Here is a 23,476-nt window from a genome sequence, read left to right as displayed (position 1 = left end):
ATTTTTAGACCCAGTCAACATAGCGGTCTTTCTTCATCTCCCACCATAGTCCCAGTGAAGCCAAGCGCTACGTGTGCTTCGTCCTATTTCCTCGTCTGAGCTTTCAGGAGACTTACGTTTGTCTCGTGATCTCCGTCTCTCTCCTCCTCTCTTTTCATCCCTGTTCAATCTTTTTCCATGGTGTCTCTTAAGGGTTTGTTACCTGCACTTCGTATCTCCTACTCCGTGCTGTGGGCTTAAAAAAAAAACCCTGCTCCCTGCGGCAATAAAAGCACATTACCTGGGGTCATGCACCCCCCCCAGCATCGCTCTGCGCCCCTCCAGCTAGGGGGGCACCCCACTATTTGAGAACACTGTTCTAGTCTGACCATTGCAATATGCACCCTGGGTGGAGCTCAATCATTACACAAGGTTGTTGCATTCCTGGAAACCACCGCTGTGTCCTTCCTCCTTCTGAGGTTGGCTCTCCTGTCCAGAGGAAGTTGGGAAAGTCCCACAAGCCTGCAGTTAAACTGCCACCATCCCCTTCCTCCACCTTTATATACCCCTCCTGCCTCGGTCAAGAGTCCTCCTTCCTCCTGAGAAACCATGCAGGCCTGGCTTCTTCTCGTTGGAGTGTTCCTCCTCTCCTTCTCTCTCCAGGCCGCCAGTGGGGGAGATGGTGGTGAAGGGAACCTCAACAGTGAGTAGACCCAACAGAAACCCCTGGGGGGAGATGGACCTGAGAAGCCGGGCTGGGACTATGTTCTCTTCTGGGGTTACAGATGACAGATTAACAGAGTTGGAAGGGGCAGCTTGAAGGTCATCTAGTCCAACCCCTAGCTGCCCAAGCAGGTGACCCTACATGATTTCTGGCAGATGTGACACCTAGAGTCCTGCATTCAGTTCTGGTCACCACATTATAAAAGAGACATTGAAACTCTGGAGAAAGTGCAGAAGAGTGCAACCAGGATGGTTTAAGGGACTGGAATCTAAAACATACAAAGAGCAGTTGCAGGAAGTGGGCAGGGCTGGTCTAGCAAAGAGAAGGACCAGGGGGGACAGGAGAGCATCTTCCAACATTTGAGGGGCTGCCACAGAGTGACGAGGGGGTCAGGCAATGGATGGAAGCTGACCAAGAAGAGATTCAACCTGGAAATAAGGAAGAACTTTCTGATGGTGAGAGCCATCAACCAGTGGAAGAGAAGTTGTCTGCAGAGGTTGTGAGAGCTCCAACACTGGAGATTTTCAAGGGGAAGTTGGACTTTCTCTAGAGTTTCAATGTCTTTTTTTGTAGCATGGTGACCAAAACTGGATGCAGGACTTTAGGTGTGGTCACCACAGGGCATTATAGAGTGATATTAGTACCTCCCTAGTCCTAGATTGTATCCCTCTGTTAATGCAGCTAGGGTTGTATTGGCCTTTTTGGCTGCCACTGTATAGTGAGAGCGATCCACCAGTGGAACGGACGTTACCTGCAGAGGTTGTGAGAGCTCCAACACTTGAGACTTCCAAGGGGTGATGGGATGGCCATTGGTCTGAAGTGTTATAAGGACTCCTGCTTGAATGGGGGTGGGGGGTTGGACTAGATGACCTACAAGGTCCCTTCCAGCTCTATTCCGTGTCAGGCCAATGCCAATTTTATTGGGGATCTTTCCCATGCCACACTTCATACTATTCTACTATGCGTTTCCTACAGTGGGAAAATGGAGGCAGGGAAAAATATGGAGTATTTTATTTATTTATTTATTTATTTATTTATTTATTTATTTATTTATTTATTTATTTATTTATTTATTATTTAGATTTGTATGCCGCCCCTCTCCGAGGACTTATATGCCGCCCCCAAAAAACCTACAATATTTAAAACAGTTTAAAACAGGTTTAAAATGATACACTCCTACTCCCTCACACCACAATCATTTATTTATTTGTTTGTTTGTTTGTTTGTTTGTTTGTTTGTATGTCTGTCTGTTTGTTTATTTGGATTTGTAAGCCCCCCCTCTCTGTGGACTCTGTGTACGTAGCCATAACGGATTCTTTCTAGGAGGCCAAGGTCATCCTTTGTCTCTGCACTTCAGCACCTGCACGGAAGGAGATGGGTGGAGTCTGCCAGCGTGGCACCTGAAGATTGGGCAACGTGGTGGATTGGTGGGAGTGGGGACAAGGGCTTAGACTTTCAACTGGGTGGTGAAACCTGGAGGACTTCGGGTTTACCCAGATGTAGCCACATGGCTCTGTCAATGAACTGGAACTTTGAGGAATAGTAATAGCTCTTATAGACTTATAACTCTTATAGACTTATATACCACTTCCTAGTGCTTTTACAGCCCTCTCTAAGCGGTTTACAGAATCAGCCTCTTGCCTTCAACAATCTGGCTCCTCATTTTGACCCAGGAAGGAAGGAAGGAAGGAAGGAAGGAAGGAAGGAAGGAAGGAAGGAAGGAAGGAAGGAAGGAAAATGGGAATGAGAAGGAGGGAGGGAAGGGAGGGAGGGAGGAAGAGCAATAGCATTTACACATATATACCACTTCACAGTGCTTGACAGCCCTCTCTAAGCAGTTTACACAATCAGCCTCTTGCCCCCCAGCAATCTGGGTCCTCATTTGACCCACCTTGGAAGGACGGAAGGCTGGGTCAACCTGGAGCCTGGTGAGATTCCATCTCCCAAACTGCTGGCAGCCGGCCATCAGCAGAAGTAGCCTGCAGTACTGCACTCTAACCACTGCACCACCGAAGCTCTGATACTTTGCCTTGTGTTATGATTTAGTTTTAAATGTTATTTGGAACTCTGACATTAACGGGAATCTCCCTTGAAATGTTTATTGAGTGATTTATATCCTGCCTTTATTATGTTTTTACAAACACCTGAAGTTGGTGAACTTGCCTAATCCACTTTCCTCCTTCTATTTTCTTTCTCCCAATTCTGGCACAACTCCTTCTACCCTCTCCCCACACATACACACACCCTCTGGGACCTCAAGGTTTCTGCCAGTTGCCTCCAAATCGTGAAAAATGCAGCGAGGAGTCCTCCATCCGGGTCTTCTATAACTCCCAGGCCGGCCTGTGTGAAAGGTTTGTCCATCAAGGCTGCGAAGGCAACGGAAACAACTTCCCAACACAGCTGGAATGCCTGCTGGCCTGTGGCAGACGTGGTGAGCGGGGGGGGGGGGTTGAGGGTGGGAGTGGGCGGAGGCTGAGCAGGGAGGGGATTCCGGCTCTAGAGTCGTTTTACAGATTCTTCTGCATGTCAAACCTCGATCTCAATAGAATAGAATAGAACAGGAATAGGATAGGATAGGATAGGATAGGGTAGGATAGGATGGGATGGGATGGGATGGGATGGGATGGAATAGAATTCTTTATTGGCCAAATGTGATTGGATACACAAGGAAATTGTCTTTGGTACAGATGCTCGCCGTGGACATAAAAGAAAAAGAGACATTTGTCAAGAATCATGTGGTACAACACTTAATGATTGTCATAGGGGTCAAATAAGCAATGAAGAAGCAATATTCATAAAAATCTTTAAGGATACAAGCAACAAGTGACAGTCACACAGTCCTAAGTGGGAGGAAATGGGTGATAGGAACGATGAGGGGAAAAAATCTAGTAGTAATAGTAATAGTCTTTGGAGAAGGGCGGCATACAAATCTAATAAATGAATGAATAATTGTAGTGCAGACTTAGTAAACAGTTTGAAAGTGTTGAGGGAATTCTTTGTTTAGCAGAGTGATGGCGTTCGGGGAAAAAACCTTGTGTTTAGTTGTTCTGGGGTGCAGTGCTCTATAGCAGTGTTTTGAGGGTGGGAGTTGAAAGAATTTGTGTCCAGGATGCAAGGGGTCAGTGAGCATTTTCCCCGCCCTCTTTTTGACCGGTGCAGTCTGCAGGTTCTCAATGGAAGGCAGGTGGGCAGCCATGGATTTTGTTCTGCAGTTCTGATCCTCCTCTGAAGTCCGTGTGGGTCTTGTTGGGTTGCAGATATCTGCCAACTCCCGAGTGATTCTGGGTTTGGTGACGCCTACCAGTCCCGCTTCTTCTACAACACCGCCACCAAGGCCTGTGAGAGTTTCCTCTACAAAAGCCACGGAGGAAACGCCAACAACTTTTGGAATGAGGAGACCTGCACCCAGTTCTGTGCGCAAAAAGGTAAGGCAGGTGGGACACAAGGGGCCTTGCTCCCCAGCAAAAGCCAGAAAGGGACTCTGGAAAGAGGGCAGAGAAGAGCAACAAAGAGGATGAGGGGGCTGGGGGCTGAAACCTATGAAGAATGGTTGCAGGAACTGGGCCTGGCTACTCTTGCAAAGAGAAGGACCAGGGGGGACAGGGGAGCAGTGCTCCAATCTCTCAGGGGTTGCCACAGAGAGGAGGGGGGTGTTTTCCAAGGCACCTGAAGGCCAGAGAAGGGAGAATGCATGGAAACCGAATAAGGGGACATTCAACCTAGAAATAAGTGGACATTTTCTGACAAGTGAGAGAAATTAATTAGCAGAAGAACTGGCCTTCTCAGAAGTTGTGGATGCTCCGTCACTGGAGGTTTGCGAGAATGGTTATAGGGTCTCCTGCTTGAAGACCCCCATGGTCCCTTCCATCTGTGTTGTTCAGCTGCCTCCTTTCCTGCAGGACCACGGAATCCGTGTCCAATTCCCCATGGATACGGCATCTGTATCACGCAATGCGGAACGGATGCCGACTGTGGACCAGGGCGGTTCTGCTGCCCCACTGGCTGTGGCACCGTCTGCCGAAGTGGAGGGGATGAGGTACGGCTCCCATTCCAGGCATGGGGGGGGCTGGAGACCCAGAATGTGGACGGGAGGGGTCCGGGCCCTCTTTGCTGTCCCGCCCACCCCCACCCCCATTGCTATTGGACAGTAGATGAGCCCCCCACCTCTTCCCAGGCATCAGGAAACCTTCCCAGGCAGGACTCTCTGGGCCAGTGATGGTGAACCTTTGTTTCCTTGGCTGCCAAGAGTGTGCGCATGTGATATTGTGCATGTGCAAGTGCCCACACCCATAATTCAATGCCTGGGGAGGGCGAAAACAGCTCCCCCCATCCCCCGGAGGCCCTCTGGAGGCCGAAAACGGCCTGTTTCCCAACTTCTGGTAAGCCCAGTAGACTCGTGTTCCACCCCCCCAGGCTTCAAAGGTTTCCCTGGAGCCGGGGGAGGGTAAAAATGTGCTCCCCACCCCCCCTGGAGGCTCCCTGGAAGCCCAAAACGCCCTCCCAGAGCCTCTGTGCAAGACAACAAATCAGCTGGCCAGCACACACCTGCACACTGGAGCTGAGCTAGGGCAACGGCTCACGTGCCAGCAGATATGGCTCCGTGTGCCACCTGTGCCACCTGTGCCATAGGTTCACCATCCCTGCTCTAGGCCTGTCCCCTGGATCACAAGAGAAGGAGCCCGGGGCGGTGCACGTGAAGCCCCTGGTGGGAAGGGAGGAACCCCTGATGCGAAGCACACTGTGCCCACTCGCCCTGGACGGACTCTTCCTCCTGCTGCCACTCAGTCAAGCTCTGGGCCCGTGAACTGGGGGTGGGGGTCTCTGCTGCTTCCCAAGGTGAATCTCTCTCCCTTCCTTCCACAGTAGCTCTGGTCATCTGCCAGGGAGGAGGTCCGGCTCTGGGAATGGCCATTCTTGGATCCAACTCAAAGAGAAGACCTGTCCTCCTCTTCCTCCTCCCTCCCTCCCTCCCTCCTTTCTTACTCTGCCTCCTCCCACCCTCCTTCTCTTCCTCTCTTCTTCCTCCTCTTCCTCCCACACTCACTCTTCTTTCTCCTCCTCTCTCCCTCTGCCTCCTTTCTCCCCCCTCCTCCCTCCTCCTCCCCACTCCCTTTTTTACTCCTCCCCCTCCCTCTCTCCTCCTGTCTCTCCTTCTCCTCCCCCTCTCTCTCCCCTCTTACTCCTCGTTTCCCCCTTCTTTCTCCTGCTCCCTCCTTCCTTCTCCTCACTCACTCGTTTTCTTCTTGCTCCTCCTCCTCCTCCCTCTTCCTCCTCCCTCCCTCCCTGATCCATCTGAGGGGTCTTTGCACCTCTGACTGTTCCGTCCCCCTGTTCATCTTCTCCCCCCTGATGGAGATGGACTGCCCCCCCAATAAAATACCTGTTCCTCGCACTCAAATCTCCTGCAGTGTTTCGTTTTCTGTCCTTGTAACTGTCCTCAATCTGGACCGTCCGTCTTGGGGGGCCGCATCCTCGATTTGCACGAGTTTCCCCTGGCTGAAACCCCGATGCTCCTCTCCCCACCGCTGCCGCCAGCCCCCATCACAGGGGGGCTTCAAGCCAAGGTTGGCAGCCATTGCTCTGGACTTCCCTACGCCTTGGGCCGGGGGTGGACTAGAAGACCTCCCGGGGTCCCTCCCAGCGCAAGGGTTCTCTGAGCATGTTCAGAGGGATGAGTGGGTCTGGGGCTTTCTCCACAAGGGTTCAGGGCACAATTGACCCACGGTGGAAGAAGAGGGAGGGGGCACTGCAGACTGAAGCCCCAGGGCACAAAGCCCAAAAAGCACAACGGACAAACGGGAAGGCCATTTTCCCCAACTTCCTGGTTGACCATTTGCCCATTTTTTTTCACCACCACAGGCTTTCGTGAGGCCTGTGCACATGAGCAGGGATAGGGGGAGGGGATTGTGCACACGCACAGGGGCAATGTGGGGGAGGGGCACATGAATACAATAGCCCCCACCCTCCCTGCCTTTCACAAGCTCCTTAAAACCCACCTCTGTCATCAGCCATGGGGGAACTGAGATATTCTTTCCCCCTCGGCTTCCACAATTTATGCATGGTACGTTTGTATGTATGATTGGTTTTAAAATAAGGGTTTTTAGCTGCTTTAGTATTGGATTGTCACATGTTGTTTCTACCACTGTTGTTAGCCGCCCCGAGTCTACAGAGAGGGACGGCATACAAATCCAATAAAATGAAATGGAATGAAATGAAAATGAGTCGTAGATGCTTGGAACAAACTTCCAACAGACGTGGTTGGTCAGTCCACAGTCACTGAATGTAAACATGCCTGGCATAAACATAGATCCGTCCTAAGATAAAATACAGACTAGATGGACCAGGTGGTTTTTTTCTGCCATCAATCTTCCATGTTTCTATGTGTGGCGGAAGGGAACGGGGGGGGGCATGGGCGCACATGCCAGCACACACACACACTCACACCCTTTTGGCACACAAGCCAAAGAAAGTTCGCCACCATTGGCATAGGGTGTGCTGTTTCAGCAGGGGTTGGACTAGAAGACCTCCAGGGCCCCTTCCATTATGCTCTTATTTTTCCTTTTCCCTCCTCCTCCTCCCCCCCCCACCCCCCCCTCCCCCGCGCCCCCTGTGCCTGCAAGGCTTCTGCTGGGAGGGGGGGGCTCCCTCAGGCTCCTTCTTGCCTGCTGCCCATTAACTGACCAAACATGAAAGAAACTCCCCCACATCGCTTGTGAAACGTCCAGTGTCTTTAATGGGTTTTCTGTCATTAGGTACAAGCAGAACATCCTGGAGTGGATATTTTTAGGGTTTGATTGATTGATTGATTGATTTTGGTTGTTTGTTTGGTCATTAGTTGGTTAGTTGTTGGTTGGGTGGGTGGGTGGGTGGGTGGGTGGGTGGGTGGGTGGGTTTCAGCATTCATGCAGAAACACACACACACATCCCTCCCCCATCTTCCCCCCCCCTTGGTCCTGCACAGCACAGGGGCCTGAGAAAAACTGACCAGTGAGTGATCAGGAGGGTCTCCCACGTCCAGCCCATCCTTCAGCCACTGGCTGCACAAGGTCCTCTCCCGGCTTCCTCAGATTCAGAGCGGCCTGAGTGAGGAGGGGGCCATTTAGTGACCCAGGGCTGCCCCCACCCCCAGCTTTATCCTCTGGCCCCGTCACAGCCCAGCCAGGAGTCAGGTCCCCAAGGGCCCCTCTGTTTGGGGAGCCCTCTGCCCCCCTCTCTCTTCAGACCCCACTGCTTGGCAAGCGGGACCCTTCTTGGAGGCCAGCAGGCGCGAGTGAGTGGATGTCCCCTCTGGCCAGACTGACCGGGACTGGCGCTCCCTTCATCTCATCTGCAGGGAGGGAAAACAGGACCGGCCTCTCGCAACAGCCACAGAAAGGGACGCAACCAGCCAGAGGTTGCCACTACCGCTGCTACTGCCGGTGTGCTGGGCATGCAACTTTGGGTCTCCAGTGGGTGCGCGCGCACGGTCAAGCAAGATTTTGCTTCCGCACATGCAGAGAAGCAAAACAATCACCAAAGTTTCACACACACCCACGTCCCCTGGTGAGATTTCGCTTCCTGCACTGGGACATGTGTGTATCTACACACCATGTACCCAAAGCTGTGTGCACAGTTTTACCACCGGTGCGGCATCCTCCTCTGTCCTGGTGGGAACCCGATACTGGACGCAGCCAGGGGAAGGACATAGCCAGGGGCCACGCCAGCCAGGACGGCCCAGAGAGTGGGAGGGGGCGTCCTTTGGGGGCAACTGCACAGACACACAACACAAAGTGGGCCGGGGTGGGGCAGGGGGGGCGAGGCAGCTTCAACCACACGGAGGCGTCGCCCTTGTCCCATCTCGGTGGCAGAGTCAGGGGTCCAGGAAAAAAGCTGAGTCGGGATCCCAGTCGGGGGGTTTTGCCCCCTCTCTTCCAGACAACAGTCGGGCGCTCTCTGGACACGGAAGGGGGGCCGGTCAGGCTGAGGGGGAAAAGGAGACAAGGCCATCAAGAAACACAGGAATCTCAGCAAACTCAGCCGCTTATAAATATATATAAAATGTTTTACCGGTGGCACCAAAATACACCCAGATTCATATTACTAATACTATATACATTTTATTTTTCATAGGTCTTACATTAGTATCTCTTTTATTCCTATATTCAACCCATCCTCTTTTCCTTCCTTTCCCTCTTACTTAAGTTAGTTGACTATTTAATTCGTTGTCTTTATTTTATTTTTTGGTTTTCCCGACTTTCTAACCAAAAGTAAAATTTATTCCAACTTTGGTCGTATTCCGACTCATCTTTATCTTTTATTGCCATTGTTAGTTTGTCCATTTCTGCACAGATCATAGGTTTTTCTAATAATTCATCTTCAGTTGGTATGTTTTCACTTTTCCACTGTTGTGCAAAACTTAATCTCACCACAGTTTTTATGTGCAGAATTGAGTTTGATGTCTTTTGTATCTTTAATGATAATACGGATAACTATTCCTACTGGGAATCATTATAGGAATAGTTATCAGTACTATCATTAAAGATACGAAAGACATCAAGCTTAATTGTTCTTCCTTAATTATTCCTACTGGGAATAATGATTCCCAGTAGAAATACTTTCCGTTTTCTTTTCCAGTATCTCCTCTAACCATTTTTGAACTCTGTTCCAGAATAGTTTTGTCTTGTTGCAAAGCCACCAGGTGTGGTAATAAGAACCATTTTCTTTCCTTCATCCCCCTCCTAGAAGAATGAAATGTTTCAGGAAATATTAAAACGTCAGGATAAAACATTTCCCCTAAAGGAGAAATGTAGAGACAGAAGCAGGTGTTTTGTGCCCATTGAGAAAAACCAGGCCATCCAATGCCTAGAAACAGGAGGCCTGTTCCTATGAAAGGAGAGCATGGAAGCGCATCACAGGCCCATGATGCGCAAGTGACCTGCAGCAGAAAACGAACAGGAGGTGTGGAACTTATGGGGCGACTGTAGGCATGAATGCCAAGGATGGGGGAACTCTGGGGAGTTCCAAGGGGTTGAGGGAGAGACACCCAGAAAAGGAGAAGGTTGGTCAGGGAAAGTGTTGCATCGTTAATGCAGGGTTTCCCAACCTCGGCAACTTGGAGATATTTGGACTTCGACTCCCAGAATCCCCCAGCCAGCGAATGCTGGGAGTTGAAGTCCAAATATCTCCAAGTTGCCGAGGTTGGGAAACCCTGCATTAAGGAACCACCCCAATATGGGAGCAAATTAGGGGTGTGGAATATGGGAGGATACGGGAGTGAAAGATGTATAAAAATGCTACATTCTGTACAGATGAGTTACCTTAGAAGCCCCTGGTTTCTGGGAAACATAGAAACATAGAAGATGGACAGCAGAAAAAGACCTCACGGTCCATCTAGTCTGCCCTTCTACAATTTCCTGTATTTTATCTTAGGATGGATAGATGTTTATCCCAGGCATGTTTAAATTCAGTGACTGTGGATTGACCAACCACGTCTGCTGGAAGTTTGTTCCAAGGATCTACTACTCTTTCAGTCAAATAATATTTTCTCACGTTGCTTTTGATCTTTCCCCCAACTAACTTCAGATTGTGCCCCCTTGTTCTTGTCTTCACTTTCCTATTAAAAACACTCCCCTCCTGGACCTTATTTAACCCTTTAACCTATTTAAATGTTTTGACCCTGTCCCCCCTTTCCCTTCTGTCCTCCAGACTCTACAGGTGGAGTCCATGGAGTCTTTGGTCCAATTTGCATATTGCCCCCCTCTCTCTGTTTTTGTTTGCAATCAGGTTTTTTCTGGCTTTGTTATTTCTGGTCTCCTGGGGTCTTGTCTGACAGCTCACCCGCTGAGAGGGGGCCTCAAAAGGAAGAGCCCCCTGTGGTGTCAGAGGAGACCTAGAGGAGGGTCCGTGGTGTCCTGGCTGGTCCCGTGAGAAGAGCCTCCCACTGCCGGCCTTCGGGATCCCCTGGATATTTCCTTTCAAAGAGGCGGGCACCCACCTTTGGTGACCCTGCAGGTTCTGAGGCACTCCTGCATGGATTCAAAGTTGTTCATGTTGCCCCCACAGCCGCCATAGATGAACTGCTCACACTTGTCCGTGGAGACGTTGTAGAAGAAGCGCAGGAACATGGCCTTGCAGATGCCGCAGACGGAGGGCAGCTGGCACACGTCTGCAACGGACGAGAGAGACACAAGGTCAGGCAGGAGGCAAAGGGAGATCGTCCCCTCGGAGGAGGAGAAACCGCCCTGGCAAAAGGTCCCGGAGGCTTAGAAGCATTTCTGACATACGGGGCCTGCACTGAGTTACCAAACATTTAAAAAAAAGAGCATCAAATACCCGAGAGAGCATTTCGTGGAGGCTGCAGTCAGTGGCGCCATCTTGTGGACATGTTTTGTAATCATCGCAGTTGACCTTGGACTTTTCTCTATCATTTTTTAGTTCTGATTTCAAAAATGTCTGTACAGTTTTTTCTCTAGCAGGCAGAGTTCCCACCGAGCAGCATCATTATTATAAGGGATGGGAAACATACTGGCGACACTAAGAAGACAGTAATTATATTGTTAATATAAAGATATAGGACCACTCTTACGAATGAAGATGTGTATCTTTTCAAAAGTGGTGTATATAATTAATTTAACAGAGCTATAATAGAATGTAAACATAGTTGGAACCGTTTTTTCTATAGAATGTGCTGTAACTCCGTCCAAATACTGTTTGTTTTTAAATGTCTTTGTGTAGTTCCATGTATTGCATGTATTCAAATAAAGTTAAATTTTAATTAGGAAAAAGAAAACACTAATTACTACACTGAAAATGTAGAAATAACCTACTAACAAAAATGCTCCTATATCAGAAACTTTATGGGACAGAGGAAAACTAAGCATATTTTTGGAATCAGCACATCAAACTCCATAAAACAGACATGTTGCCTTTGCTGATGATTTTGTGTGTGTGTTGACCACTGTAATCATAATAATAAGGGGTAAGAAAGAAGGCATTTCACCAGCTGACCAGCTGACCCCCACCTGCTCAGAAAGGTTGGGGGAGGGGAGAGGTTTTGTGGGAGAAAGTTTAGCTGTGTCCAGCCCAGGGGGGGAAAGGGCTGCCTCGCCTTTCTTTGCACAAAGCCAGCCCTACATTTGGGTGACAGGACAGCCTCACGTCCTAAAGATGACAGGTGTCAGGTCTCCCAGGACCCATACAAGATACGACACATGTTCTGTCTGGGTTTTCCCAGACCTCAACACCATTTGTCGGCAGCTTCAATCAGAAGTTAAGAAAAAGAGAACTCAGAGTCCATTTTGAACTTCAAAAGTGAATTTATCCAAATCGGAACTGAAAGCAACAAATGTAAAGCAAAGAATGGAGAAAAAGGCAAGATGCAAGCCCCCACCCCACCCCCCCAGAAAATAGCCAATCCCCATTGTCCGTCTTTCTCAGGTGGACTCATCTTCACAGCCACGTCACACTTATGGAATGCAACGTCTAACGGTCAACATCTGGTCACCTGCTTTCTAGGAAAACGAAACCTATTCAGGCCCCCTGAATCTTATTTTATTTATTTATTTATTTTTATTTATTTATTTTGTCCAGTACACAATAATACACAATGAAGGTTATAGAGGATATAGGAGAGAAGAAATACGAAATATAGGAGAGACTATAGGACAGGGGACGGAAGGCACTCTAGTGCGCTTATGGACGCCCCTTACTGACCTCTTAGGAATCTGGAGAGGTCAACCGTGGACAGTCTATGGGTAAAATTTTGGGGGTTAGGGGATCATACTAATGAGTTCCACGCTTCGACAACCCAATTACTGAAGTCATATTTTTTGCAGTCAAGTTTGGAGTGGTTAATATTAAGCTTGTGTCTGTTGTGTGCTCTTGTGTTGTTGTGGTTGAAGCTGAAGTAGTCGTTGACAGGCAGGACGTTGCAGCATATGATCTTGTGGGCAATACTTAGATCTTGTTTAAGGCATCTTAGTTCTAGGCTTTCTAGGCCCAGGATTGAAAGTCTAGTCTCCTAGGGTCTTCTGTTTCGAGTGGAGGAGTGAAGGGCTCTTCTGGTGAAGGATCTTTGGACATTTTCAAGGGTGTTAATGTCTGAGATGCGATATGCCTTTCACAAGCTCCTTAAAACCCACCTCTGTCGTCAGGCATGGGGGGGATTGAAATTTTTCCCTTCCCCCTAGGCTTATAGAATGTATACATGGTATGCTTGTATGTATGATTGGTCTCTTAAATTGAGGTTTTTTGGATTATTTTTAATATTAGATTTGTTACATTGTCTTCTTTATTGTTGTTGGCCGCCCCGAGTCTTCGGAGAGGGGCGGCACACAAATCAAACAAACAAACAAACAAACAAACAAACAAACAAACAAACAAATAAATGGGTTCCAAACAGATGAGCTGTATTCGAGGATGGGTCTGGCGAAAGTTTTGTAAGCTCTGGCAAGTAGTGTGAGATTTCCCTTCCCAAATCCCAAGCCCACCTCCCCCACCCCCCGTCACTCATGCCAACCGCAGCGTGTGTGTGTGTCGAGTTGAAACATAGCGTGGGTGACTCCCAAGCAGTTTCCTTTATGGCTCCTCACCTGCAGATAGAATCTTGCCAGACGAAAGGCCACGCTTTGCATATCACAAATAACAGGCTGAGAATCTCTCGGGGGGGGGGGGGGGGGGGTCTTAACTCCCTTCCTCCCAAGCAAACCATCCGCGGCCTTTTCTGCTCCCTGGAGTGCAGCGTCTCCCTCCCCCATTCCACCCACCCCCCTCTGCCCTCTGCTCTCTCGGCAGATGTCCTAGCGCTTGGCCAGGGTCCTTTCAGGGCCCCACCTCTCAGGAGTCCATCACACGGGTGGGACCCTGCAGCTCACTCCCCCTTCAGAGACGGCAGGATCTTCTTGGACAATAGGTCTAGAAAGCCTAGAACTACGGCGCCTAAAACACGATCTGAGCATTGCCCACAAGATCATACGCTGCAATGTCCTGTCTGTCAGGACTTCAGCTTCAGCTTCAACCGCAACAACACAAGAGCACGCAACAGATTCAAACTTAATACGAACCGCTCCAAACTTGACTGTAAAAAATATGATTTCAACAATCGAGTTATAGAAGCGTGGAACTCATTACCAGACTCAATTGTGTCAACCCCTAACCCCCAACACTTCTCCCTTAGACTCTCCACGATTGACCTCTCCAGGTTCCTAAGAGGCCACTAAGGGGCGTACATAAGTGCACTGGTGTGCCTTTCGTCCCCTGTCCAATTGTCTTTCCATTCTTTCAACTATCCTATATGTTCTCTTCCTTTCATATATCCTCTCCTCTAAGTTTACTTTCACCCTCTTTTATATTACCACATGTCTATCTTTCTTCCTATGTATTTGTGTATTGGATAAATAAATAAATGAATGAATGAATGAATGAATGAATGAATGAATGAATGAATAAATAAATAAATAAATAAATAAATAAATAAATAAATAAATAAATAAATAAATAAATAAATAAATAAATGTCTGTGAAGCCACAAGCAGGCAGCACAACATACAGGGCCTTTCTACCCCACCACCTCCAAAGTGCTCTGCCGGCCGCACAGCTCTGCCACTCCAGACCAATGGTCGGCCAATCTCTTCTTGGAAACCCCCAGGGCTGGAACACCCACAAGTTCTGGAGGCAAGCAGTTCCACTGGTTAGAAGATTCTTCTTAATTGCAGGTTGCTTCTCTGCTTGGTTGGTGTCCATCTGTGGCTCCCTGTCCTTCCTTCTGGTGCTTTGGAGAATAGGTGGACCCCTTCTCTGGGGCAGCCCCTCAAATCCTGGAAGACTCCTATCAAGTGACACCTGCTCCTTCTCTTCATTAGGTGAAACCATTGGAGCTGAAGCCTCCGGAGTGCAAAAAACAGCACAACGGGGACAATGAAAGTCCAGTTTTCTGAAATTTTGGTCTGCTTGTTTGGCTGGGTTTTTTGTCCTCCAGGGTTTCAGGGAAGCTCCCCCGAGGCCTCCAGAGGGCAAAACGGGCTCCCCCAAGGCTGAAAAACCTCTGGCTTGCAGGCACATGTGCGCTGGAGCTGACCCAGGGCAATGCATTGTGTGCCCTCTCTATGGCTCCATGTTCCATCCCGGGGCTATTGCTCTTCACATGTTTTAGCCTCCAGAGTCCAGAATCTTTCTCATTTTTGCAGCGAAAATATACTGAATACAGAATAGCAGAGTTGAAAGGGAGCTTGGAGGTCCTCTAGTCTCCCCCTGCTCAAACTGGAGATCGGATGCCATTCCAGACCGATGGTGGTTGCGCAAACTCTTCTTTTAAAAAGCCTCCAGTGATGCGGCGCCCACAGTTTCTGGAGGCAAAGCTGTTCCACTGGTTAATTCCAGTTCCTTAATTGCAGGTTGCTTCTCTCCTTGATTTATTGCCATCCATTGCTTCTTGTCCAACCCTCAGATGCTTTGGGGGACAATTTGATCTCCTCTTCTTTGGGGCAGCCCTGCGAATACTAAAAGGCCGCTCTCCTGCCACCCCTGGCCCTTCTAAGAGGCCGGGTGGCACAGTGGTTAGAGGGCAGCCCTGCAGGCTCCTTCAGCTAACTGCTGCCTGTAGATCAGCGTTCAAATCTCACCACTGGTTCAAGGTTGACTCAGCCTCCCATCCTTCCCAGGTGGCTCAAATGAGGACCCAGACTGTTGGGGACAATTCTGTAAAGTGCTTAGAAAGGGCTGGGAAAGCACTATGAGGTGGTATATGTCAAAATGCTATTCCTTCCTTCCTTCCTTCCTTCCTTCCTTCTTCCTCCTCCTTCCTTCCTTCCTGCCTTCCTTCCTTCCTTCCTTCCTTCCTCCTTCCTTCCTTCCTTCCTCCCTCCTCCTTCCTTCCTTCCTCCTCCTCCTCCACCTTCCTTCCTTCCTTCCCTCCATCCTTCCTTCCTTCCTTCCTCCTCCTCATTCCTTCCTTCATTCCTCCTCCTCCTCCTCCTTCCTTCCTTCCTTCCCTCCATCCCTCCTTCCTTCCTCCCTCCTCCTCCTCCTCCTTCCTTCCTTCCTTCCTTCCTCTTCCTTCCTTCCTTCCTTCCTCCCTCCTCCTCCTTCCTTCCTTCCCTCCATCCCTCCTTCCTTTCTTCCTTCCTCCTCCTCCTTCCTTCCTTCCTTCCTTCCTCCTTCCTTCCTTCCTTCCTCCTCCTCCTTCCTTCCTTCCTTCCTCCTCCTCCTTCCTTCCTTCCCTCCCTCCCTCCTTCCTTCCTTCCTTCCTTCCTCCTCCTCCTTCCTTCCATCCTTCCTCCTCCTCCTTCCTTCCTTCCTTCCTTCCTTCCTCCTCCTCCTCCTTCCTCCCTTCCTTCCATCCCTCCATCCCTCCTTCCTTCCTTCCTTCCTTCCTTTCCTTCCTTCCTTCCTTCCTTCGTAAAATGAGGACCCAGATTGTTGGGGGCAAGAGGCTGACTCTGTAAACCGCTTAGAGAGGGCTGGGAAAGCACTATGAAGTCGTACATAAGTCTAAATGTTCTTGCTATGGCTATTTTCTCTAGACTCTCAGAAGGTAGAGAGGGAAGGAGGAAGGAGGAGCGAAGGAGGCTGGGCCGTTCCCTCGAGGCCGGAAGGAATGAAACCACCAGAGCTGTGCACCACCCCCTCCTCCCTTGAGGAATGACACACCAGCCCCCACCTGCCTCTGCTTAGTCAACAGCCCCACCCGGGAGATGACACACGGGGAGATTCCCTTGCGGCAGCTGAGCCCAGAAACTGGAAGAAATGTCAGGCACGCAAGGGAGAAGTGTGGTGGGGCTGATACCAGCATTCTTTCCACAATCCCCCAGAGCCAAACCCTCCCTCCGTCCCACCCTCCACCCTCCCTCTTCAACCCAAGGCTGGTGAGGAAGTGGCCAGTAGACCCATCCTCGAATGCAGCTCACCTGTCTGGAACCCCCACCGCATTTCGGACATAAACACTCGAGAAAACGTCCAGAGATACTTTACGAGAAGAGCCCTCCACTCCTCCACGCGCAACACAGTCCCCTACGCAACTAGACTCACAATCCTGGGTTTAGAAAGCTTAGAACAATGTCACCTTAAACATGACCTCGGCATAGCCCATAAAACCATCTGCTACTGTGAAAAACTACTTCAGCTTCAACCACAACAACACATGAACACACAACAGATACAAACTTAAGGTAAACCACTCCAAACTCGACTACAGAAAATACGACTTTAGTAACCGAGGAGTTGATGCCTGGAACTCACTACTGGACTCTGTAGTATCATCACCCAACCCTCCCAAAACTTGACCCTTAGACTGTCCACTCTTGACCTCTCCTGATTCCTCAGAGGTCAGTAAGAGGCGTGCATAAGTGCACCAGTGTGCCTTCTGTCCCCTGTCTTAATGTTTCTCTCATAAGAACCTAAGAAGAGCCCTGCTGAATCAGGCCAAAGCCCATCGTGTCCAGCACTCTGTGTCCCACAGTGGCCCCCCAATTGTCCATGGGGATCTTGAGCAGAAAGAGAAGACAAGACCCTCCCTTTCCTTGGACCCCCAACAAATGGGACCCAAGGGAACCCTGCCTGCCTCAACCAACATCTTATTAGTATCATGTATACAAATATATCTCTGTATACCACCAATATGTACTTGAGAAAAGAAATAAATAAAAAATGAAATAAGTGATGTGCACAGGAGGGGCTTTCAAGCCCTGGCAAGGGCCGAGTTTCTGCAGGGGAGCTGGCACTGGGTATTTTCATTCATTTTATTTATTTAGTGAGTTAAATTTATAGTCTGCCCTTCTCCAAATAGACTCAGGGCAGCATACGACGGTAAAAGAAATACAATGATAAAACCCCAATATTGAGCATTCATCCCCCATTCATTCATAGCTACCGGCCGGAGCAGAGCATAACGCTCAACGGCCCCAGACCTTGGGGAAAGCCGTGTTTTTAAGGCCTTTTGAAACCCCATGAGGACGGAGGCCATGCGAATCTCTGGAGGGAGTTTATTCCAGAGGGACTGGAGCCACCACAGAGAAGGCCCTTCCCTGCAACCCCGCCATCTGACATTGCTTGGCTGACAGGACCTGGAACAGGCTGACTCTGTGGGCTCGGATCAGTCCTTGGGACACATGAGGCAGAAGACACTCCCGCAGGTGATCTGGCCCTAAACCATGAAGGGCTTTATAGATAACAACCAACCCCCTGAATGTATTCGGAGACCAATCGGAAGCCAGTGCAGCTCATGGAGTGATGTATCCAGGAACACCCATAACAGCTCACACGGACACATTCTGGACACTCTGAAGGCTCCGGACGTCCTTCAAGGGTAGCCCCACATAGAGCGCATTGCAGTCATCGAGCCTCGGGGGGTGATGGGGGCGTGAGTGACTGTTACCACTGGGTACAGTTGCCCCTGGCAGGACTGCCCCCACTTTGGGGCTTTTCCCAAAAGGCAACTGGACTCTCTTGAGGCTTCGTGCCTCCTTGAAAAACTCTACAACAAGCGGAGCAATGGTAGTTTAACGTTGTTTGTCTTTGTTTATCTTTTTTGAAAAATAATAAAAATATATTTTTAAAGAAGAAAAACTCTTTTGCTTTTCACCCAAGAATCTGGAGGCTTTTGAAGAGAGACTGGACGGACCTTTCTCCAGAATTCCTGTTCTATGAGACACAGAGACTCTGGAGAAGCTGCAGAAAAGAGCAAGCAGAATAATAAGGGGACTAGAAACCAAGACTTATGAAGAGAGGTTGCTGGAACTGGGCATGGACAGCCTAGAGAAAAGAAGGGCCAGGGGGGACATGGTAGCTGTATACAGGTACTTGAGGGGTTGCCACAGAGAGGTGGGGGTCACGCTGTTTTCCAGGGCACCAGGGGGCCGGACGAGGAACAACGGCTGGAAGCTGACCAAAGAGAGATTCAACCTGGACATAAGGAAGAACTTCCTGACAATCAGAGCGATCAGCCAATGGAATGGCCTGCCAGCGGAGGTTATGAACGCCCCGACTCTGGACACTTTCAAGAGGAGATTGGACTGCCACCTGGCTGGGGAGGCGTAGGATTTCCTGCTTGACCAGGGGGTTGGACTGGATGACCTGCAAGGTCCCTTTCAACTCTAATAAATAAATAAATAAATCTGAGCAGTAGGTTGGATAAAACAGTGGTCCCAGTGAGGGGCTACCCAAATTTTTACTACCACACTGTGGCCGTGGATTATGCAGGAGGCCCTGCATTTTCTTTCATTTTTCAGTGCAAATTGGGGGCTCTGGGGTGGAGCTCCATTTTTGCTACCCCACTGCATTCCCCCTTGTCTGGGCAGCAGCCCACCCCTCAGTGGTCCTCAGCGTTTGTGGCTCATTCATGTGAGGGTCCTCACACAAGGTTTCGGGACGGAGCAGCTGACCGCACCGCCTGCTGCCCACCACCACTGAGCAGAGATTAACTGCTGAGGCTAAGATCAAAGCAACAATCAGGAAGTAATCAAGATCTCCATCAAAGAACGGCCGAACAAGCCAAGAGCAACTACCCAAACGAAGAACCTCTAAGAGCACCTCAGGGCAACTACTCCAACAGTGGAAGTGATGTGCCGGTGTCTGGAGGCTGTCGGGGTCTGGGTGGGTGCTAACCGGGTCAGACTCAATCCCTCCCCCCTCATCCTACCACAAACCCCATTATCCTCTAGCACTGAGCTCAGAGAAGACAACCCAGCTCACACCCCTCCAACTTCTACCAAGATGTCCTGCTTGGGAGGTCTTAAAAGCCAGAGACCATAACATACACCTGGCTGTTTGGGAGCAGACGTGGAATACAAGCTGCACAATAGCAAAGTCAGTTGCATTTACATTTGGAATAATCCTGTGTCCAGTTCTGGAGACCTCACCTACAAAAAGAGATGGATGAAATTGAAGGGGTCGAAAGACTGGCAACAAAAACGGTGGAAGGTCTTAAGCATAAAACTGATCAGGAAGGACCTCATGAACTCCATCTGTCTAGTCTGGAGGACAGAAGGGAAAGGGGAGACACGATCGAATTAAATAAGGTTCAGGAGGGAAGTGTTTTTAATAGGAAAGGGAACACAAGAACAAGGGGGCACAATCTGAGGTTAATTGGAGGAAAGATCAGAAGCCACGTGGGAAAATATGATTTGACTGAAAGAGGAGTAGATGCTTGGAACAAACTTCCAGAAGACGTGGTTGGTCAATCCACAGTGGCTGAATTTAAATATCCCTGGGGAAAAACATAAATCCATCCTAGGATAAAATACAGGAAATAGTGCAAGGGCAGACTAGATGGACCAGGAGGTCTTTTTCTGCCATCAATATTCTATGTTTCTGTTTCTAATAAAAATTATTATAAAATGTTTTATAGATGGCATCTAACACCATCAAAATTGGCCAAAATATATCCAAACACAAATTTGACTTGCGCTAGAAATGTAAAAGAGATGTAGGCACCTTTTCTCACATGTGGTGGTTGTGTCCCAAAGCAAAAAAAGTACTGAAAAAAGATTCATGATTGGTTACAACAGATTGCAGAGAAAGAAATAGAAAACAGTCCGGAATTCTTTCTATTAGGAGTAACAAGAAAGCAACAACCAAAGAACATACAGTATCTATCATTACACATTATCACGCCAGCAAGAATTGCTTATGCCCAATATTGGAATGACGGCAAAACTCCGTTAGAAAATGTATTGATTGACAAAATATACAGGTGTGCAGAAATGGACAAATAGACAATAGAATTAAAAGGACAAAACGAGTGGGATTATTATAAGGTTTGGACTAAATGTACAACTAGATTAAAAAAAACAAGAGAAAGACAAAGTGACAATGTGGAAAAGATTAGGACAGTGATGGTGAACCTTTTTTTCCTCGGGTGCCGAAAGAGTGTGGACGCACACTATCGCACATAATTCAATGCCTCAGGAAGGCGAAAACAGCTTTCCCCACCCCCTGGAAGCCCTCTGGAGGCTGGAAAGGGCCTGTTTCCCAACTTCTGGTGGGCCCAGGAGGCTCGTGTTTCATCTTCCCTGGAGCCGTGGGGAGGGGTAAAAACGCCCTCCCCCATCCCCTTGGAGGCTCCCTGGAAGCCAAAAACGCCCTCCCAGAGCCTCCGCGTGAGCCAGAAATCAGCTGGCCGGCACACACGTGCATGTTGGAGCTGAGCTAGGGCACATTATGGCTCCACGTGCCACCTGTGGCACCCGTGCCATAGATTCGCCATCATTGGACTAGGAATTGGAACAACAAAAAGATGCAACGTATTGTAAACAGAAATGTAAATATAAATGTAGGGAGTGTGGATGTAGGTGATGTTTAAGGATAAAAGGCAATAAAAAATAAAAGAAATAAAAAGCCAGAGGGGCTGAGGAGGGGGCTTCTCAGGCTGCCCTCCCTCCTGGATGGACCGGAAACCAACTCACCCATGACGGCTTCCTCGCAGGTGTAGCCACACTCTCCCGGGCAGCACTTCTGGGTGCCTGGACACTGGTCATCCCGGGCGCAGGTGGAGCAGGAGTCATTCTTCCGGCAGTCGCTGCAGTCGTGGGTGTCGAAGACGTCTCCCAGGGGCGGCACGTTGTAGCAGTAGCCCTCCTTGGCTGTCAAGAGCCCAGGAGAAGTGACGCCTGGGGAGAGACACATGTGAGGAAGGGGCTTCGTTCTGGGGAGGAGAAACTCTGGGGAATACGTCCACTTGGGGGCCGTGTTGGCCAGAAACCCTTCACTTTCCTTTCTGTATTATTTATTAATTAGACTCGTATGTCACCCAATCCCATAGGACCCGGGGTGGCTCACAATCACTGAGTCTGTCATCTGCACCTCTATCACTGTCTGGTTCGGTTCTGCAACCCAACAAGACCGACCCAGACTTCAGAGGAGACTCAGAACTGCAGGAAACACAATGGCTGCCCACCTGCCTTCCCTTGAGGACCTGTAGGCTGCACAAGTTAAAAAGAGGGCAGGGAAAATATTGACTGACCCCTCGCATCCAGGACACAAACTGTTTCAACTCCGACCCTCAAAAGGATGCTACAGAACACCGCACACCAAGACAACTACACACAAGAACAGTTGCCCCCCCCAATGCCCTCACTCTGCTAAACAAATAATTCCCTCAACACTGTCAAACTATTTACTAAGTCTGCACTACTATTACTCCTAGTTTTTTCTCATCATTCCTATCACCCATTTCCTCCCAACTATGACTAACTTGTTGCTTGTATCCTTAAGATTTTTATTAATATTGATTGTTTCCTCATTGCTTATTTGACCCCTATGATGGTCATTAAGTGTTGAACCTCCTTTTTCTTTTATGGACACTGAGAGCATCTGCACCAAAGACAAATTCCTTGTGTGTCCAATCACACTTGGCCAATAAAAAATTCTATGATCTGTCTGTCTGTCTGTCTAGCTAGCTAGCGATCGATTGATTGATTGATCAATCAATCAATATATTGATCTATATCTCTATCTATCTCTATCTACAGTATACAGTATCTCTATCTATCTATCTCTATCTATCTATCTATCTATCTATCATCTGTCTGTTTTTTGTCTGTCTGTCTGTCTGTCCGTCCGTCCATCTATCTGCCTATCTACTATCTATCTCTTTTTAATGGACTGCTCCTTGAGTAGCATCTAGTGTTGCCAGAATGAACAATGTCCCAAAAAATAGACAAATAATCTCTGCCCACCACAGTCAACCCTAGTCCAGGGTGAAGAGAAAGAATTGAGGCTTAGTCAAAAAGTCACACACACACACACACACACACACACACACACACACACAAACAGACTAAGCTTACAAGCAAGGCCCCATTGCGCTTGCTATCCTAAAGTTTTGGCCAGACACTAGGACCCCTTTGGGGAAAAAACGAGGCCCACCCAAAGGCTGATTCTTCCCTTCCAGAAAATGTCCAGTATCCACCCAGGAAAAAGTGGAGCCTGCAGCTCTCATGGAGTTTGGGGGGGACTAAGAACCCCCCCACAAGGGCTCGGTCCCCATGTAGCCAGTCCAGGGCAGATTCTAAGGCTGTGGGGCTTGGATCCCCTGCTATTTACTCTACAGGTGTCCTGAGCACCTGGAGGTCTGGAGACTCAGCTACGGAGCAAGACGTTTCCGGCTGCTGAAAGAGATGCGACTCAGGGGTGTGTGTGTGTGTGTGTACACAGGTGCACAGCCCTTTGGAGACGAGGGCCTCCCGCTGGCTGCGTGCACTCACCGTGGTCCTCTTTGCTGGCCAGGGTGGCTCCCTGGGCGCCCAGGACAAGCAGGGCCAGGGCCAGGAGGAGTTGCTGGGCCTTCATGGTGCCTGTGGAGCCGCTGCTGCTGCTGCTTCTGCCTCGGAGCCCTGGAGCCCGGGATTTAAGGAGCCCGGCAGGTGGGGCCGCCTGGATGCCGACTCTGACAGGAGCCTCTCCCAGCGGCTCTGTGGATGCCCCACTAAGCCCTGCCCAGACAGGTTCTGCCAGGAGGGGGGGGAGGAGGAGGAGGAGGAGGAGGAGGAGGAGGAGGAGCTGTGCCTCAACCCTGCCCAGTGCACTCTGCCGTGGAATCGGCTTGGGGGTCAGAAAAGACAGACAGATGACCTCTTGACCGCCAGAAGAAACCCAACTGGTGCAGGGGAGCTAAAGAGAGCCAGGCAGCCCATCAGAGTCCTTATCCTAGAGCAGGGGTAGCCAAAGTTGACATGTGGACTTCAATTCCCAGAATTCCTGAGCTAGAATGATTGACTCCGGAATTCTGGGAGTTGAAGTCCACCAGTCATAGAAGAGCCACCTTTGTCTACTCCTGTGCTAGAGGGAGAACTTCCGTAGCCA

General features: G+C 49.4%; 2 protein-coding genes across 2 annotated transcripts; one reads left to right on the top strand and one right to left on the bottom strand.

The window, feature by feature from the left end:
• Positions 1-479: 479 nt before the first annotated feature.
• On the top strand, positions 480-6,101 carry LOC139163548 (chelonianin-like). Its single transcript, XM_070744381.1, has 5 exons — positions 480-682; positions 2,964-3,134; positions 3,961-4,128; positions 4,603-4,739; positions 5,567-6,101. The coding sequence occupies exons 1-5, from the start codon at positions 589-591 to the stop codon at positions 5,567-5,569; spliced, it is 573 nt and encodes a 190-aa protein (XP_070600482.1). The 5' UTR covers positions 480-588; the 3' UTR covers positions 5,570-6,101.
• A 1,312-nt stretch (positions 6,102-7,413) lies between these two features.
• LOC139163550 (eppin-like) lies at positions 7,414-23,111 on the bottom strand. The gene is made up of 4 exons (XM_070744384.1): positions 22,879-23,111; positions 21,079-21,282; positions 10,677-10,847; positions 7,414-8,662 (listed from the first exon to the last, which is right to left on the bottom strand). Exons 1-4 carry the CDS (start codon positions 22,961-22,963, stop codon positions 8,658-8,660), a joined length of 465 nt encoding a protein of 154 aa, XP_070600485.1. The 5' UTR covers positions 22,964-23,111; the 3' UTR covers positions 7,414-8,657.
• Positions 23,112-23,476: the final 365 nt, after the last annotated feature.

The sequence above is a fragment of the Erythrolamprus reginae genome, chromosome 3, assembly GCF_031021105.1.
Source record: "Erythrolamprus reginae isolate rEryReg1 chromosome 3, rEryReg1.hap1, whole genome shotgun sequence".
Taxonomy (NCBI): Eukaryota; Metazoa; Chordata; class Lepidosauria; order Squamata; family Dipsadidae; genus Erythrolamprus; species Erythrolamprus reginae.
This window is presented reverse-complemented; position numbering and strand designations above follow the sequence as displayed.